Source organism: Podarcis gaigeae (genome assembly GCF_964106915.1).
Source record: "Podarcis gaigeae genome assembly, chromosome: 1".
NCBI lineage: Eukaryota > Metazoa > Chordata > Lepidosauria > Squamata > Lacertidae > Podarcis > Podarcis gaigeae.
In genome coordinates this window covers 60,524,203-60,543,487 of record NC_139678.1, presented here as the reverse complement: position 1 = coordinate 60,543,487, position 19,285 = coordinate 60,524,203, and the positions used below count along the sequence as shown (strand labels likewise).

The window sequence follows — 19,285 nt, the reverse complement described above, 5'->3', positions numbered from 1 at the left end:
TAGCATTTGGGAGAAAGTGGGTGGTATTCAACGTCATACATTTTCAATTGTTCTGTTTGCACAAGCATTTCAGCTCCTCTCCGCCTGTGCACTGTTCTGGGGTTCTCGTAACCCTCCCCCTCCACGATACAATTTTGGGGGCTGCAAGCAGGAGGAAAGGAGGAAAACCCCCTTGTGTAAGCAGAAGTCCTTTTGCTGGACTTCTGCTGATGGGGCTTGTTAGGTGAATCCTGCCCAGAGAGTCTAAAACTCTATTTTTTGATTGATACATAAGTCGTATTTGCCTGGCTTTGAGAATTATAAAATGCTCTTTAACGAAAATTTACAAGCATGCCCACCCCAATCAACCAGAAAAAAATCCAAAATGGGGGGCAAAGCTAAAATGGGTGGGGGTAAATGTTTGAATGAGACTGGGCATCTTCATTGGGCACAGGATGCCGACAGAGTTGGGTAGTGAGGAAAACTGGTGGGATGGATTGGGATGGATGGATGGATGAGTAGCACTCCATTTGTTGCAGTTCCCCATCTGCTTTATATTAAGGGCCATTTCAAAATGATCACTATTGGGCCACCTCAGTGGTAAGAAAAGGAGTGTGATGCCTTAGATAACTCATTTATTGGCCCTTTCATAAGTTGACTGTCAATTAAGGCTAAAAGATAGAGAAAGGTAGTATTTCATTGTCAACAGAATACTCGGCTAAGAGCACTTAATTCTTTTACATGCTCATTCGGAGCTATAACCAAAGGAACATATTTTTCAGTCAGTTTGTAATGATTAATCAAGAGGTGAAAAGATCTTAGTTAATGCCAACCATTTTTTTCTCAGTCACTCATTTCCCAAGAACAGAATATAATCAAAATCATTACCAATTAAATGTGCAATTTAGCAGAATGAAGCAGGACTGTTTAGGAACAAAAATAGTACAAAACACTATTAATTCTATATTACTTGACTGTGATTATTGTTCTAAATGTCAATTAGATGTTTTTACCAAAGATTAACAGACAAGCTATTGAATATGATTTTATGCTCATAATCCAGCAGTCTATTTAATGAAAGGGGGGCTAAGAAGTAAATAAACAGGAAATGTTGCTTTTACCTCTGCACAGCACCAAAGATAACTGAATAAGTAATTGACCTTTCAAAACAAGGACTCCGATCCAGTCATCCAGAAACCAAGTGCACCTAAGAGGTTTCCAATTAATCCTCTAATTTAAGTCCTATGTCTCTTTTCTATCAAATATAGATAAAAGGTTGGAAATCACTGCAACTGAAGCAGTACCCTCTGCAGAGTGCTAAGAGGGCCAGCCTCTTTATTAGGAACTAAAGGTCAATAAAAGAAAAAAGTCTCTGTAATATCTACTTTTATTTACTTCTTGTCTTTCTCATCTATTAAGACATGGAAGAGCTGAAATGAGAATGAAAAATGATAACACTGGCAGACTTCAGGAACAAGGCTTAGTCAAAAATTCATCAGGAAGCTTCAGAAACTCTAGAAACTTTAAAACTTTGGTTAGATCAAAAAGGGATTGGCAAATCAGCAGTAAAATAGCAGAGCTGATTCAATGTAAGTAAGTGTAGAATGGTGCACAATGGGGCAGAGAGAGAGAGAGAGAGAGAGAGAGAGAGAGAGAGAGATTCACATATAAGTTCAAGAGGCCTGAATTGTTGGTGACCAACCAGGAACAGAACCTCGGGATCATGGCTCAATGAAGATATCAGCTCAGATGTGAAATGGGTAAATACCATGCAAAGGATCATTAGGAAAGGGATTGAATATAAAACTGCTAACATCATCATGTTGTTATACAGTCATGTGGCATGACCGCACTTGGAATACTGTATACTGTTCTGGTCATCTAACCCCAGAAAAGGAAGTTGTAGAGCTGGAAAAGGTTCAGAAAAGGGCAACCCAAGTGATCAAGGTGTTGGAGAAACTCCCTATGAGGAAAGGTTACAACTGTAAGACCCTCCTGGGGAACTGACACACAGACCGTCCCTTAATCCATGCATTTCATGAGGAACAGGGCCAACTATGAGTAGCAACTGCCACCATAATCAAGAAGCAATCAATAATTTTGACTTAATTGACATTTTAGCCCTTGTTACAAGTTTCCACTCCTTTCCTCCAGGCAATTCCAGTCCTAATCCCCACACACAGGGTCACAAAAACAAGGCCTTCTGCCTGTACTTGCACTTTACTGTGGTTCTCCACTGACATGGCTGCGGTAAATGCTCTCTGTTTAGTGTGGTCCCAGCAATCCTGGTGGGTTGGACTTCTGAGCAGGCTCCCAGCAGCACCCTTCTGCAGGCTCTGAGACCTGAGGAGACATTGGTCCAGCTGCCTTCTGGTTGGCAGTCTTCTGAGCCCAAGGGTCACAGCTAGTGGGGTAATCCCCCAGTTGCTTCCCCCCTCCCCCAAAGGACAAGGTGGCAGGTGATGCCTTTTCCCAAGACTCCATGTCCCTTCCTGGAGACAGAGATAGCTGTAGCAGAGCTACAAGCTTCTTCATGTTGCTGTTTTTCTTTTGCTTGTCTATCAGTCAACTCCCTCTGACTGGCCTTTTAGTTTAAAGAAAATGAGAGGGGAGGGGAGGGTAGAGGAGCATAAAATTATGCACAGGATGGAGAAAGATGTTTCCCTCCCTCTCTTATTACAGTAAAACTCTGAGGCACCTAATGAACCATCTTGGAAGATTCAGGACAGCCAAAAGAAAGTCCTCCTTCACACAATGCACAGTTAAAACTGTGGAATTTGCTCATACAAGATGCAGTAATGACCAGCAACACAGATGGATTTCTGTTTTTAAGATTTTTCCACTGGAGAAGAATGAAAAACTAGTTTTGAAATTAAAATCCATTCTCACAAGTGAGGCCGCAAACACATAGTCGGGATTCAGCTCCTATGATGCACATTGCAGCACACAATTCCCTGATTTACATTCTTAGAAGTCTAAACAAGTTAGGAGACAATATAGCAGGGTGTATAGCAGTTTTGATTCATTTCTTAAATTGTAATTTTGTTCTGACACAGATACCAAAACCTGAATTTCAGAACACTTCTCCAGAATATATTGAGCAACAATGCATATGTGGCTAAGAATCTTTCATAATTTGTCTGTCTGGATACTACTGATATCCTACTGTGCAATATCGGGAGGGGAACAGACAATTGTTATGAAAAAAGCAGCATGAGATGTATCCCTTAGGGGCAAATAGAGAATTAGGGCAGACAGACGATGTAGGGAACCCTACAGTAGTCTACAAGTCAATTGATTCAGGAGACATGGATGCAGCATCCAGCAGTTACTGCAGTGGGAGAATATGTAATTAGAGGAAAGGAGAGCAGAAGCCACCCAAGCTGCTGGTGCCTTCAAAGGCATCTGTGATACAGTCTGAAACTCTGTGATCCACGGAGGATGGACTGCAGATCAGAGGCAAGCACACCACTTGGAGAGAGATATGTGCAATAGCACTGTCAGCAACCTACACTCAAGGAGAGCTGAGGACTGATGCCTGTTCAAGACACAGATAACATGTCTGGATAGAAAAGAAAATGTGCTTTCTACAACTTGGAGAGGATGGGAACATAGTGAAATTATTCTAAGTGGCTGAGTCGGAATCATGCTAGATTTCCAAATGGGTTAGAGATAGCCAATTCGAGAGAATAGGAACAACAGATATAGAAACAGATACATAGATATGCATGCATATAACAAAACAACCAGGGGAAATCTGAGAGGAAAAGAGTTTTAATTAAAAGCTCTGGTAACAAGCATTTCAAAATGATTATTAAAAGCTTGTAGTCATGAACATGTTATTTGAAGGATACCTGAAAATTACCACCCTCCATTTTATGAATAATCTGGTATGTTTTAAAACCTTGCAATCTGAAATGCAGTCATAGGACCTGCACTGGATGTTTAAACCTTCCCCTGTGCTATTTTACAAACTACACAGAGCAGGGGCAGGGAATTATGTATGGGGGATAAATGTGTTCTTTTCACATGCAAAGCTACCTAACTTGCACTTAATGAAAAAATACCCCTGCACAGCTAACCTGTGAAATTTGAACTTTTCCACATGTTGGGATGCATACAAAAATCATGCACTGAAGTGTGTGCAAACATGCATGTATCAGTAAAAATAAAATAGAAAAATAAATGGGGAAAATTGCTTGTAAAATTTGAATATTTAAATAAAATGAATTAAAAATGAATTTATTGGAGGAAATGTGACTGCAAAAGTATGGTTGCCATTTGGGAGGAAGGGCAGTCTGAATCCCCCACCACCCAGAGGGGATCCTCTGCTCTGCTTGGGGTGAATAGCCACCTGGCCTCTTGCTAGGGTATGGGAAGAGCTGGGGTGGGTTTTACCAGGTCACACAAAAGGTGTGTGCCTCTAGCCTGCATTTATTTGCACTGGGCTTCTTGCTGCAGTGCTGCAGCCTCTAAGGCAGGATCCACATTTCCCCCTTTCCATTTACCCTTGCTTGAAGGAGTGGAAGAGCAGAGGCTGTGGCCACAACCGATACCAGGCTTTGCTGTTCTAGTGACATCAATGAAGAGGAGAGCAAGACGACAGAAGAGAGTGGTCAATACATGTGCCTAAAAGGAGGGCTGCTCTATAAAGGTCAGGAGCGTGGGGCCAAAAGACAGCGGACTTCAGCAATCGTTTGGCAGAAAGAAAGAAATAGCCTTGTGGGGGCTGAATACGGATCCCTGCCTGCCGAAAATCAGTCAAGGAGGGGAAGAAAAGTAGTAGAAAGAAAATGTTTAGTTTTGTTAAAAATATTAATGCATTAGTGGGAGCAGCCTTTCCAGGAGGAAGGGAGCTACCATAAGGCAACAGAATTTATAAGGAGAGTAAGAAAAACGGAAAGGGTTGAACTTATTGTTAGGAGTAGGAAATGCAGGAGTGAACAGCGAGATGACTGCTTCATAGAGGCAGGAGCAAGAAACTGATCAAAGCCACCTTCCTTTCCGAACAGCTTTTTGCCTCTGCCTTTGTCACCAGAACGGAATCGGAGCCCAACCCAGTGACTGCGTAATGCCTGAAATAAGTTGAATTTTCATACAGACTTTTAAAGGGGGGGGGGGAATATGCAGACAGACACAAAAATGGAAGTGAACTGAAGAATGGAAAATAAAGGTGCAATATAAATATATCCATCCATGATGATGAGTACACTGATCAGTATGTAATTAATTTCTTATTGCAACAAATAGATAATAGGTGGCAGTTCACTACTTTCTCTTTTTCTCTCATTCATTCTTTAGGTTTCCCACTTAACAACATGCCACTGCTGGAAAAATAAATGGAGTTGAGTAGACCATTGTTCTACTGTAGAATGCCATTTCTTAAATTCTACCATTTCATATGTATGTATTTATATGTATTTATTTCATATGTAAAGCTACGTTTGATAAAAGGTGAAGGCTTTCAGTATTGAAAATGAATGTTTGCAAACATGTAGTCCCAATTCCATGTTTGCTAAATTAGGGTGTTTCTGTGGTGGGGCACTTGCAAGAAAGGATCACTTGTGTATGGGAAAGGTACTTAACCTGTCCCAAACCCAATGATTATCCCATGTAAACACCCCTACTATTCCAATTATATTTTTATGAAATATCAGTGTAACGAATGGCATGGTTTGCATGGGCCTAAAAGATGACCTGTGGTCAGCATGTCCACAACTCAGAAACATCAGTGCCTCGATAGAAAGTGCTTTCTGCAGCCTGAGAGAGAACCTACTGAAATATTTTCCAGTTGATAATTCTGAACCATGCTAGAATCCTATCTGTGTAAAAGGTTGATAGTTCACTGTGAACATGAAGGACTAAACATTTTTCCTGCCTTGCTAAGGAAAGGGAAAACCTTATTTTTAATTAAAACCTCTGGGAAAAGGCAGCTATCCAAAAATATTTTTGATGTGAACTTGTTTGTTTTTCTGAACCACTCAGAGAAGTTCCATTATGGGGTAGCTCTATAACCTTAGTTAATGAATTAATAAATAAATAAATATGAGCACTCTGCTTAAAGTACAGTTCCGTCTATTAGCAAACCCAAATACAGTGGTACCTTGGGTTATATACATTTCAGGTTACATATGCTTCAGGTTACGGACTCCACTAACCCAGAAATAGTACCTCGGGTTAAGAACTTTGCTTCAGGATGAGAACAGAAATTGTGTTCCGGCGGCATGGCAACAGCAGGAGGCCCCACTAGCCAAAGTGGTGCTTCAGGTTAAGAACAGTTTCAGGTTAAGAACGGACCTCCGGAACGAATTAAGGTACCACTGTAGTCCAGTGCCTATCAGCTTGAAAATGAAACAGGGCCAATAGAACATATCAGCTTCAGGTACAGAAGACTGATTGTCGTTGATCCAACAGAAAGATGGAAGACTCTGACACAGTGTCCTACCTTCCTCATTACGTAATTATAAAAAGTTTGTGTTTGAGACTAGCAGCCCTCTAATGCAGTAGTTTTGAACCCCTAGCCACCATGCTGAATCAGGCCAACAGAATGTTTTCTCAAGGGCTCTAGCCCTTCCTCCAAGGTCTAACTATTCTTTTAAGAAAGCAGATGTTCAGCCTATCGTCAATGTAATTCAGCTGGCGAGTCACAGCAGGCACTCTTGGTTCTCAGGACCCCCCCCCCCTTTCCCATGTGTGTATGTGTGTGTAAGAAGCATGTGCGTTTAGAAATACAAAATAGTGAACCCAGGAGACAGAAAACAGGCTTGGAGAAGGGAGGGGACATGAATAAAAAGACATCTGGTATGATCGCTCCCCATCACCTGCCTCTGTGCAAATGCAACGTGTGAGGAGGGTAGCCTTGAAGTTTATTAAAAGTGCAAGGCTTCTTAAAGAGCAATACCATTGCTGCAGTATAGAAGATCTGGGGTGGTTAATGGGGAGGAGAAAGAGGATGGGTGGATAGATGGAGGCGCATGAGACTGCTTATTATCATTGCTATTAGTATTATTATTGATTCAGCACATTCTGAACTAGGATACAATTACTTTCAGATCAGCTGAAGAGACAGGAAACCTTGGATCTCAAAAGAAGCTATTTCAATTCCTGTGAAACAATGGAATGAAATTCAGACCATTATCACAGCAATATTTATACTAATTATCTCTAGCTCTAGCTGTCTCTATGACCACTTATGAATACATTTGCGTGTTTTAAGTAAATGTGGCATGAGAGCAGTACCATGCTAAAGACTGCTCTCAAATGAATCCCTAATATAGCAGCAAAAAGGGAGCATTTTCACAGCAACTTCCTATGTTATTGGTTCTAGGTGAAAAGCAAATAAAAATCCCAAAGTATGTGTATTTGGGGCTGTAACACAACATCTGGCCCAATGGATGAATTTTAAACACTCCAGGACAGCAAGACATAATGGAGAATTTATATTTGATGTCCCGGTGATACTGCAATTTATTCTTTCTCTCTTCTCTCGCACCCACCATCTGTTAAATAGAACTGTGGTCTTTCTAGATACAGAAGAACCTTGCATACAAAGACATAACAGGCCCTGATGCACACATTCACAATAAAATGGTGCTGAAATAGCATGATGGAATAACAGGAATGCTTGAGCATTTGGAACCCCAGTTTACCTGAAGGAGCATCTCCACCCCCACCATTCTGCCCGGACACTGAGGTCCAATGCCAAGGGCCTTCTGGCAGTTCCCTCACTGCGAAAAGCAAAGTTACAGGGAACCAGGCAGAGGGCCTTCTCGGTAGTGGCATCCGCCCTGTGGAACGCCCTCCCACCAGATGTCAAAGAGAACAACAACTACCAGACTTTTAGAAGACATCTGAAGGCAGCCCTGTTTAGGGAAGCTTTTAATGTTTGATGGACTACTGTATTTTAATATTTTGTTGGAAGCTGCCCAGAATGGCTGGGGAAACCCAGCGAGATGGGCAGGGTATAAATAATAAATTATTATTATTATTATTATTATTATTATTATTATTATTATTATCATCATCATCATCATCACCATCATCATCATGTGAATCAGTCTATTTATAAAATAAGTGCAGTCATGTTGGCTCATTAGATAAAAAAAATTAACCTTTATTGGGGCTAACCAAAGCTTTACAAAATAGTCAGCAGTCTTTGTAGTTGTCTTCTTCAGGTCAGATATCATGTAAACAAAAACAGGAAAAGGTCCATATGTATGTTTTGGAACATGCAATTTCAGATTACAGTAGAAACTTTGTTTTCATGATTCACCAGATGATATATGGGATGGGATCACTGTCCTTTCACATGGGTTGATTCACAGAATCATTGAATCACAAAATGGCAGAGTTGGAAGAGACCCTGAGGATCATCTAATATAATCCCTCTGCAATACAGGAATATGTAGCTGTCCCATACGAGGATCAAACCTGCAACCTTAGCATTGTCAGCACCACACTCTAACCGACTGAGCTATCCAGGCAGATTGAGCCAGAAATACTGTAATAAATAAATAATACTGCAATTTGAGATTTGTTTCTTATAGCTCAACGCTAGCCCTCTTCATCCATGCATGTATGGGGAAGAATACTAGTAGCTTTTCAGACCAGCTAAGCAGAGCTGATACCCACAAATCTCTTTCTGCTGAACACTCCTTAGTCTTATCTCCCTGTTCCAGCAATATATTTTAACAGCTTGTCAAGGGTGTCATCTCTTCTCCATTTCAAATATAGATGGATGGAAGCCAGCTCAAGAATAATTCTAAAGAAAGCACTTTTTAAAAATGGAAAAGATCCATGAAGGCCAAGCTCATAAACACTAATGCCATAAATAGAGAAAACCAAAAAATAGTACAAGCCAAAGTGAATGCCAGTTTATCACATTAATATATGTACAATACAAAACATTCAGAAATCTTCCTAGAAAACTGAACCATATAGAGAGGGGAGAGAAAAAAGGAAAGGGGGGGCAGGAAGACAGATGTTCAGCCAGGACAATTTAAGGCTGTTCTTCAGGAGTGACAGAAGCAGCAGCAGATTACATCTCTCCTCATCCCCAAACAACACAGGAAAACACACATTCTGCCCATTATCTGATATTCTACCTTTGGACATTACCTAGAGCAGCCATGGCCAAACTTGGCTTTCCAGCTGTTTTGGAACTACAACTCCCATCATCCCTAGCTAATGGGAATTGTAGTCCCAAAACAGCTGGAGGGCCAAGTTTGGTCATGCCTGACCTGGAGGAATGGTATCCTATTCTGGTGATGAGTGGAAGCCTTCAAGGCAAGAGGGGATTCTGGGGGAGAGGGAGAAGAACCCAACGTTGTAGTGTCAGTCTATCAGGTCATCAGACAGCATATCAAACTGGAGTTGTAGGACCTTTGATATTTCCAGGCAGAAAACTCTGACATGGTGTATTGCTCAGGTGAGATGCAAGATCCCTCCTTGGGCCGAAAGCCTTATAGTGTAGCCCTCGGGCTTGGAACCTATCACAGTCAATTCCCATTCTATGTCTTGCCTTTGCTTGTGAGCAGGTATAGTTTAGCATAAAGCCCATGGTCTAAAAAGAGGGCCAATTCTCATGGAGTGTTGTCTCCAGGGGATCTAATGTAGGGCTCTCTAGCTCAATCTCGGGGTCCAGCTTGGTGTTAGTGGCACTGGTCCTCCTGATCCAGCTAGCTTCTCCTTCGCCATGTCAGAGGACTAGCTAGTGCCCTGTGATCATGGTCATGAAAGCACGAGTTATTCATGCTTCTTTTTCCAAACATGTCCAGCAAATGTCTTAAGCACCCCAAAGTGCTAGAGAATGAAGATAAGAGACGATACATTTCAGACCTCCTTGTACTTTTAGTCCTGTGCTGGTGCCATATCTCTTTTTCTTTCAAAACAACAATTTTAATCCAAGTTTGAAAGTTTAAAAAATGACTTTAATCCAAAACATGGAATTTTACAACACCAAAAGCTTTGGGTCCCTTTAGGGATGTCTCATTGTTGTTTTAAGCTGCAGGCTAAGAAATTAACAATGACAACTTTTAATCAATTAAATTGAGACTGGACAAAGAAGATTCACAATGGGAGAAAAAAAATCTATTCTGTTCGAGGCACTTGCCTCAACCAAACCAGGGTTAGGTACAACAAAAACTGAGTCTTTCTAAATTCACTGCACTCCTCATGCATTAACATTGACACCAAGTGAGGCCTTTCTATTTCGTTATCAACAATAGGTCTCAAAAAGCCATTTATGAAACTCAACAGTTTCCGATCAAGACAAGGGAAACAAACAAAGACATGTTTCATTACATGCTTGAAACTTCAGCACTGAAGGATCATGATGGATGGTATTCCTATGCATGTTCAGCAACACAAACAATTTCTGAATGGCAAGTGAGCTAGCTTGTCCACGGAAACCCAGGAAAGGGAGAGACACTGACAAAATTTTCCTGTATGTAATAAACAGGGTTGCTTTGTAATGAGTATCCACAGGAGCACCCCAGCCACAGAGACAGGTTTTTCACCAAGTTAATACTATGGGGTAAACAGTATTTGCAGCTCAACACACCTCACAAGATGCTATCTACAGTCACAACATCTTATTGATTTATGTTTAAAATGTACCGGTATATTCTGCTCTTGAACGGAATACCTCAGAGCAGTCCACGTCATTAAAAGAAGGCCATAAAACTACTTCTAAAAAGCCTACTATCTGTAGATACAGTGATACATGGGTCACATTTTTACCTCAGTCGAAAGGCACAATGAAAACAATCTTTGCTTCTTGCCTAAATATACTATTATCAACTGTTCTCAGTTTGTGACACAGATTATTCATGTCTGGAACAACATACTTGCCATCAGCCTAAGCAGCACTATTACTGGAATTTATATATTGCAAAGACAATCACAAACAGAAGGGTGACATTTTAACATGCTAGGAAGTCAGTCAGTCACTTGGGAACTTCACAATGAAGTTTCCATCTGTCTGGGTCATCTGAACTTTCTACATATATAATCAAATGAGGATATTATCATTTATACTACCATGAAGATTGAACTTGATAATGAGATGCTCTGTTCTGCTTTTGTTTTAACAGCACATTTCTCACCAGACCACAATGAAGTTACTTTGCGGAAGACATTATTTACCTTCACAATAGGCAGAATCCCCTTGGACGGAGACATAACCACTTCTGCATTCACAAGTAGCTCGCGTGTTCCAGTTCCTGCACTCTGAGTTTTCACCACATCTGTGACCTTGTGCACAAAAATTATGACCTGAAAAATAAAGCACATTCAACATGTATCAGAGTAACTGAAAACAATAAAAAGCTTAATCCTAAATCAGCAATTATACTATTTAATTTAGATAGGAATCCTATCAGTAATACAATATCATTTAACTTCCACGCTAACATAATGTACTTTACCCTTTCATAGAATTTTAGAATTGGAGGTAACCACAAGGGTCATCTAGTCCAACCCTCCACAATGCAATGCAGGAATATTTTGCCCAACATGGGGATTGAACCCACAACTCTTATGATTAAAAGTGTCATGCTCTACCGACTGAACTATCAAGGGCCTCACACAATCAAGGGCCTGTGTGCTTAATTGTCTATATTTACACTGATCTTCTACTGAAACTAATCACACCACTTTTAAGAATGCTGTCATAACAGATGCAAAATTCCATAACATGAGAATCTTCTGTTAAGGGACACATTTTCTTAATGGTACTCCACTGAGAGGCCAGATGCTGTAGCGGGGCACAGCCAGAGCTAGCAATGATGAGAGCTTGAAACAAAAGTGTTCTGGATTAATTAATCTTAAATAAAGAACACCCTGCTTAAATTTTCATCAAGAGATTAGAATTCTCAGTCATATGCAGGTACACTCAGCAGTAAGTCTCACTGGAGCTTTATAAGGTGGGCTCTCAAATAAATATATAGGGCAGGGGACTTAGCTAATGTCCCATCAATGGAACCCCTGTTCAAGGACTTCCACTCGAGAAATGGGATGTTCCATCCTCTCCTCCACCCACATACTCCTACCCTTGAAACTGGCTTGGGGGGAGGGGTTCATGCCGGGAAAACATGGTGCAAAAAGAGCTTTTAAGCTCTCTGCCTTGCCTGCATTTAACGCGCATATTTTCAACCAGCCGGCCTTCAATCACATATGGTTGAAATCACACAAGTTAAATGTGCACACAATGTGATTTATACTAATATAACAGGTCAGGACATGCTGTTCCAGAATGCAAGGGGAAGCAATTCCTGAATACTTTTGTGCACTACACACAAACATAGAAGCCTACCAACTGATTCTCAAAGAGATGTTGGGGAGATGGGGACGGACTTCTGTTCCCCAATGCATACAACCAGGAAAAGGCTTTTTTAAAAAAATAAAATAAAACCAACAATGTATATTTATCAAATAAAATGCTGCCCCTTCAAATTATTCTGAAACCACACAGAAATGGGAAGACAAACACTTTCAAAAGCCAGCAAAAATATGGAGGAAACCACCAGGAAAGAAGGCATTATGAAGCAAATCTTCAAGATGCATTGGGGGTGCATAAAATATGGTCGATTCAACATCCATGATCCTCTACAGCTACCTGTGTAATTATTTTTATACTAATTTATTATCCACCCTTCACCCTAAAGCCTCAGGGCAGGTTACAACAATTATAACACAATATTATAATCAAAGCTAAAAACAAAGCTAAAACAATTTGCAATCACAAGAACAGAGTGGGTCCTAAAAATATGCAGGTGTCAAAAATATACTCAGGTGTCAATAGCCAGGAGAAAAGTGTGTAATCAGAATTCACTAACTGCTGTATAATGAAGATGCCTGACAGATCTCTGTGGAACACAATTGTATATGGAGATGTTATTTATCAGATTTTTGAGCCCAGCTTTTTTCCAGAATGATTCCAAGCATATCACAAATCCACAAGAAAGTAAAAACAAAACAAAAGCAAATAATAGGTTTCTGCTCCTTAAAAATCCTATTATTATTATCATCATCATCATCATCACCATCATCAGCAACAACAACCAGGATTCAAGGTATTGCTCCTTCTAAAGACAGCCTACATTACATTTCCATCTTTCAATCTTTGTTTCTGTGTAAAGGGACCAATAGTTAAACCATTAAGGATTTCAATAATATTTTTCAAACTGAAGAAAATGCTTATGTGAACTTAACCTACAGTGTTACTGGCTGATCTCACACTAATAGTATACCAATCGCTCCAATTTTGCTCCAACAAGTCAAGCTCAAAGGAAATGGTGACAGACAGCACAACAAATATGTTAATGGTTATACTGAATCAAAGTCTTATTTAGATGACAGTGAGGTGAAAGTGACTTAACATCAAAACAAAAAGCACTGTAAAATATTACAGTAATGCTGCATGTCATTCTAAAATAATGCCAACTTTTTTTTAAAAAAAAAAAACCTGTCTGTTTCATTCATGTGCAGGGTGAGTTTTCCCCCCTATTAACTTGGTTTTAAGAACTCTAGTCTGTTATTTCTTTTTTAAAAATATTCCAGTGAAATCTTTTTCAACGCAGCTTAGCTTTCAGAAAGTATGAATTCTTAGAATCTAAGAACTCCATATAGGGGAATTGTGAATCACCTTCAAGATTTACCATTTTTAAACAAAAATAATGGATAGAATTACACTTTGCATTATGATTTCCAAAGAAAGATTTACATGAAATGAACTTCACACATCCCAGGCTGTATATATTCACACTCCATTGCTGAGAATCCAAGTATTTGGTACAGTTTCCACCATATTATTTGCTGAAGTTATCCATGAAGAGTTTTCAGGACCAATTTTTAAGCCATTTCTTTCTCTCTTTTCTGTCAAACCCAAGGAAACAGTGGAAGCTATAAACCAGTGTCAGAGAGCAGTGATAGACTGGATGAAGGCCTCCTTTCGGAGGAAGGGCAAGATATACGTTTAAGAAATAATGATGACAGTAATAACTAATCCAAACCACATGGGACTTTCGTTGATTGAGAAGACAGATTACTGCCTAGAAAAGTATGCCACTGGCACACTTTCCTAGGCAGTATGAAACTGACTACCATTGCTTATGCTCTGGTAGCACACACATTAGCTTACTGTAACATGCTTTATGTATAGCTACCTCTGAAGATTGCTCAGAAATGACAACTGGTCCAGAATGCAGCATTAGGGTGTTATTAGGGATAGGCCACTCTGAGCATGTTAATTCAATTTTGCATTGACTTCATTGACCCAATTCAAGGTGCTGGTTTTGACCTTTAAAGTCCTACATAGTCTGAAGCCAAGATGCCTGAAGCACTGCTTCTTCCTATCTGAGCCTGCCCAAACGTAAGTTCTCCAGAGGCCGCCCTGCTGCATGCTCTTCCACCACATTATTTTGTATGATGTCACTCGGTTACCCACTGAAATGAAAGCTAGAAATCCTTCAATAGAAAGAGAACACACTTCTTGCATGCATCAGAGCAGCCATGCAGATTGCTGGAGAGGCATGATGAGTTCTAAATGTCACAGAATACTACATTATTGGCAGTGCTATTTTTCTAGAAAAAGAGGTGCTGGAACTCACCATGAGCACCTCCCTCATTCTCTCAGAATAGCAATGATGCCCACCTGAGAGGTGCCGGAACTGAGTTCCAGTGAGTTCTGGCTGGGGAAAAAAGCCCTGGTTATCAGTAAGCACTGGTCCTCATATCCAACTCTCTTGTGGCTACTCTGCTGCCAAAAATTATATTATAAGGTGCTCAAGACAGTTTAGAGAGCTTATGCATGTACACAGATGGCACTGCATAAATAATAAATGGTCTTACTTTTTTAAATGATTCCATTTGGGTGCCACTTGATTTATACTAATGCTTTCTAAATTTTGTGAATGCTAATAAAGAATATATTTAGCTCACTATCTGAGTAGTTAAGTTAGTGTGGGCCAGTGGTCTGGGGTGAAAACAACAATCCACATGGGTCTACTCTCTGGTGACTTGGAATTTCAAATCCTAATGTCCTGTGGAAATTATGATGATATTGAATAGTTTCCAAGGAGACTGGAACTGAAATCTAGTGAAAGTTAATCATGACCAAGTCTCATTGAAAAGAAGGATACTTAAGTTAGCCATGTCCACTGGTTTCAATATTCCATAATTATGACTAGATTTTAGATCTGACACATTCATTTTATTTGTTTCCATATGGCCTACTGTTAAAAATGAAGGGGGTGGGGATCTTTATATGACTACTTCTCATTTCAGTCCAGCATAGATGACAAGGCAATAGAGCATTAGCTACTACAACAAACAATTTAGAACAAATGTGCAAAACATTCCCCATACACATAGATGTATCTAATAAATGTATGTAGTACATTAACAACATTTGAAAAAGAAATAGACTTCCAAAAGGGAATCACATTGAAAAAAGCATATACTCTAGATCTTTGACAAATGAGGTGACCTCTATTCCTTCTTCAAACATTTCAGGTGAATACTCTTCCAGCATTTAGAACAAATTTTCTACCCTTCGCTTTCCTTTGATGAGGGCATTCTTATGTCTTTATTACAACTGCTTCCACAAGATTAAGTTTTGCTTTTTAAGTTATTTGATTGTGCAATGACCCATTTATCATTTTAAGCTAATTATAATAGTAATCAAATTCTACGCTTCAGGGAATAGGTAGACAAGCTCATTTCATGTTGTTGAATAATTGTACAACTGGCTTGGCACATATCCTTTCAAATGTGTTCCTCCAATTAGGTATAGGTTACAATTCTCAAAAAGTCAAATAACTTAGCAACCTCAGACCTGCTCCAAAGCTACTTAGTTTGAAAATCTATGCATACTCACTTGTAAGTCCCCATGAACTCAAGCAAATAAAAATATGGTTGGAATTGACATGATTTTTCTCATAAATGTAAACCAACTGCTTTATTCCATATGCAAATTCTTCTGATCACCCCAAGACACAGGATCACATTAAGAAATAGGTGTATGGCCTAAATAACAGTGGATCATTGTTACGTGGCACTTTATATGACCACATCAATCTGAAAAAATTCTATCATGTTAATAGAGCTTATCAGGCGCACTTTGAGTTTACATGTACATGTTACTTTTCTTGAAAAGCTCATGCCTGTGATCAGTCAGGAGACATCCAGAGAGCATAAGTGGGTGGTTTTTATGTGTGAGCTGGCTCTTAAGATGCCAATGGGATGGGGAACCATTGTTGTATGTAGTCCACTGTCTTCAGATTCAGCCTGATTCATTGACTTCACTTCAGTATAGCAATTAGGGGGGGTTGGGGGGGGTTAAAGGGAGCTTTCTCCTAACCTCATTTATTATCTGAGGAGGAGGTACAGGGAGAGAGAGAAAGGAGGGACAGAATGGACAGTGAGTATGTGTGTGAGAGAGATCAAGGATTTGAATGAATGTGGGTGGGATAAAGAATGTTGGTGGAGGGATTAAAAATGTAAAAGGAAGCAAAAAGTGCATGCTCATCTGTGGTCAGGAACAGAAATTGGCCTGGTGAATATGACTGGCATTCATTTACATCATTGCTGTTTTTAAGGCCACACATTATAGGGAATTAACAACTTTTTAAACATTGTTTTGCCATTTATTTTACACTGAGATTAAAGTAAGTTGCAGGGAAAAAAATAGTTACATGTAGCATTTGGCAGAAGCCGAACTGCAGTGGAACAGAAACAGTGCTGATTGTGACAAATACAGGTTAGAACAGAAATCACTGCCTTCTTACATCCTTAGGTGGGAGTAACAAAGAAAATGTGGTGTCTCTGCCCATGTATGAGAAACGGTATGGGGTGATATTGATGTTTACTTAACATTATCATCATTTCATTATCTGTTTAAATCACCACCATCCCATGTCTCCCTCCATCTCTCTCTCTTAAGATCATCACCTGTCACCCTGCCACTCTCTAAGAGAGAATGGAGTAGTGAGGAGCTTAAGATATACAGAGTATGGGGCAGCTCTGGCCCCACCCTGCACCAAAACACTGCCCTGAGTTATGTGGTGCTCAGTGGCGCTCATTTGCCATAGACTCCATGTAGTATCGATGTTACTTTAGAAGTATTGAAAAAGTACCATTTTTAGTTTGCAGTTGTCTGTAAATTTGTTTGCACTTGTATCCAGAACTATTTAGCTATTTATTTAGGCAACAGAATTGTCAAAACAGGCAGGATAGCAACAATAGTCTTTACTAAGACTAACACTACTAAGTCGGGCTGCTACATTTAATTTATCTGTTAAGATTGATTTAAAAGATTTTTAATTAATTAAAAATATGTAACATATCTGTGAAAAAAAATACTAGTTTAATCAAAGTGCAAAGCTTTAAGGTTGTAAATCAATCAAAATTCCTGGAGAAAAAGAAGCTGAAATATGCATATAGGCACAAGGCACTATGTTGCACTAATAGGTTGCCACTGAATTGCAATAGATGAGCACAGAAATAATTAATCAGAGGCCAGCAGAACTGTATTTATTTTCCTCAGAATAAGATCATTTCATGGCTGCTCTCACATATATTCTAAGTAACACAAATGACTCTACATGCATGTATTTTGTACTCAATAAGCTGCTCCCAATACAGAAAGAAGCCTTAGTAAAGCTGAGAGCCCTGTTGCTACAATTCTGCATGCAGCAGACCTGTTAAATTTATGCTTATCGGCATCTTTCTGGGACTTAATAAAACTGAATTCTAGAGGTGTCTCAGAGTCCCACAGCAATGCATGAGAAATGTCTGATTTTTGCATCTGAGGAAACAAAACTCCTTCCATTCCCTTTACGCAAAATTGTCTCAAGTCCAGTCTTGGGGCTAGACAGGAAGAGATGGAAAATATGCTAATTGAAGAGCCTCCTGAAGGTGCTACTGAAAGATATTATAAACCTCTTTTATATAGTAAATGTAAAGGTTAGCAGAGCTACATTATTAATAAAATGTTTGCTGCACTTCAACATCCTCCAACACACACAAACACGGAAGTTGAAGTAATCAGGACTTGCTTCTGAATAGACACGCATAGAATTGCCCTGCAAAGTACTCATTTGAGCACTTTGAGCGACTTCTAACCTGACTGCCACCAAGGTCAATTTAAAAACCACACAACCTAATTTAATATATAGTGATTAAAAATTACGTTATTCAAAAATGTTTAGCCATATGCTTTAAAAATTTTTTTTACTCTTTTTCATTTTCAAAGGTTAAGGACATAGAGACATAGGGAGCTACTTTATACTGAGTCAAGCCCAGGACTTTTTTTCAGCAGGAACTCACTGGAACTCATTTTCAGTACCTCTCAGGTGGGCACCACTGCCATTCTAAGAGAATGGGGGGGGGGTGTTCATGGTGAGTTCCAGCACTTCTTTTTCTAGAAAAATAGCACTGCGTCAGACCATCAGTCCACCTAGTTGAATATTCCCTACACTAACTGACAAAGATTCCCCAGGATTTCAGACAGCCCTACCTGGAGACACGGCCATGCAAAGCTAGCAAGAAGTCCAGGCCAGGTGGGAAATGTAGGCTGCATTTCAATAATCTTTACCAAAAGGTTCCCCTTTGCTTCTGCCATGGGGAGCTTGGAGTAGCCCCTCCCTCAAAGTCGCAGGCCCATTCCAATTGGCCCATCTGCAACCTCCCCCCCTTTCTGACTTGCCTGGAGGTGCTGGGGATTGGCCCTGCAAGCAAAGCAACAGCCCATGTTTGTAATCCAAGAAACTAAGTAGCAGCAAAAAAAAAAATCAATGATTTTGATTTGATACCCAATGGAAAAAATGAACAATCACATACGTGACTCCAAGTTACATAATCATAATCTATGATAGTGCAGTAAATTTCACCAAGGATGGGGGGGAATAACAAAAGCACGATTAAGCTGCAATCAAGAAATTGTTCCACCGTTATATAGTCTTTGATGACTACATTATAAACAACAACAAAAATGTTAACTGCAACAATAATTACATATGAATTCATCATGACTGTGGGTGGTCAGGGAAATAAGCAGCTTTCAAGGAGAAAGATAATTTTTGGCAGCTGTGCTATTTGAGGCTTAAAGACATGGGAAGGGAATAGGATAGGAAAATTCAGGAAGAAACCCACAAGGCCACAATACAGCACTTGTGGATTTAGCTTTACACTGGTGGCATTGTTTGGGTTGTAACTCTAACCTTAATGTGAACATTAAATATAACTTTTTTTATATAAAAAAAAGGTTACCATCAGAACTCAGTGTTGCTCAAATACTGTTTTTTTG

The 19,285-nt window shown here is 39.7% G+C and overlaps 1 protein-coding gene across 4 annotated transcripts in view; it reads right to left on the bottom strand.

Moving 5' to 3' along the window:
* Positions 1–19,285, bottom strand: part of NELL1 (neural EGFL like 1) — a 376,161-nt gene that overhangs the window by 219,616 nt on the left and 137,260 nt on the right. For all 4 annotated transcript variants that reach the window (XM_083750218.1, XM_083750217.1, XM_083750220.1 and 1 more), the window contains exon 12: positions 11,125–11,253. In XM_083750218.1, the coding sequence (XP_083606344.1) occupies positions 11,125–11,253 (129 nt within the window). The remainder of the gene's footprint in view (positions 1–11,124; positions 11,254–19,285) is intronic.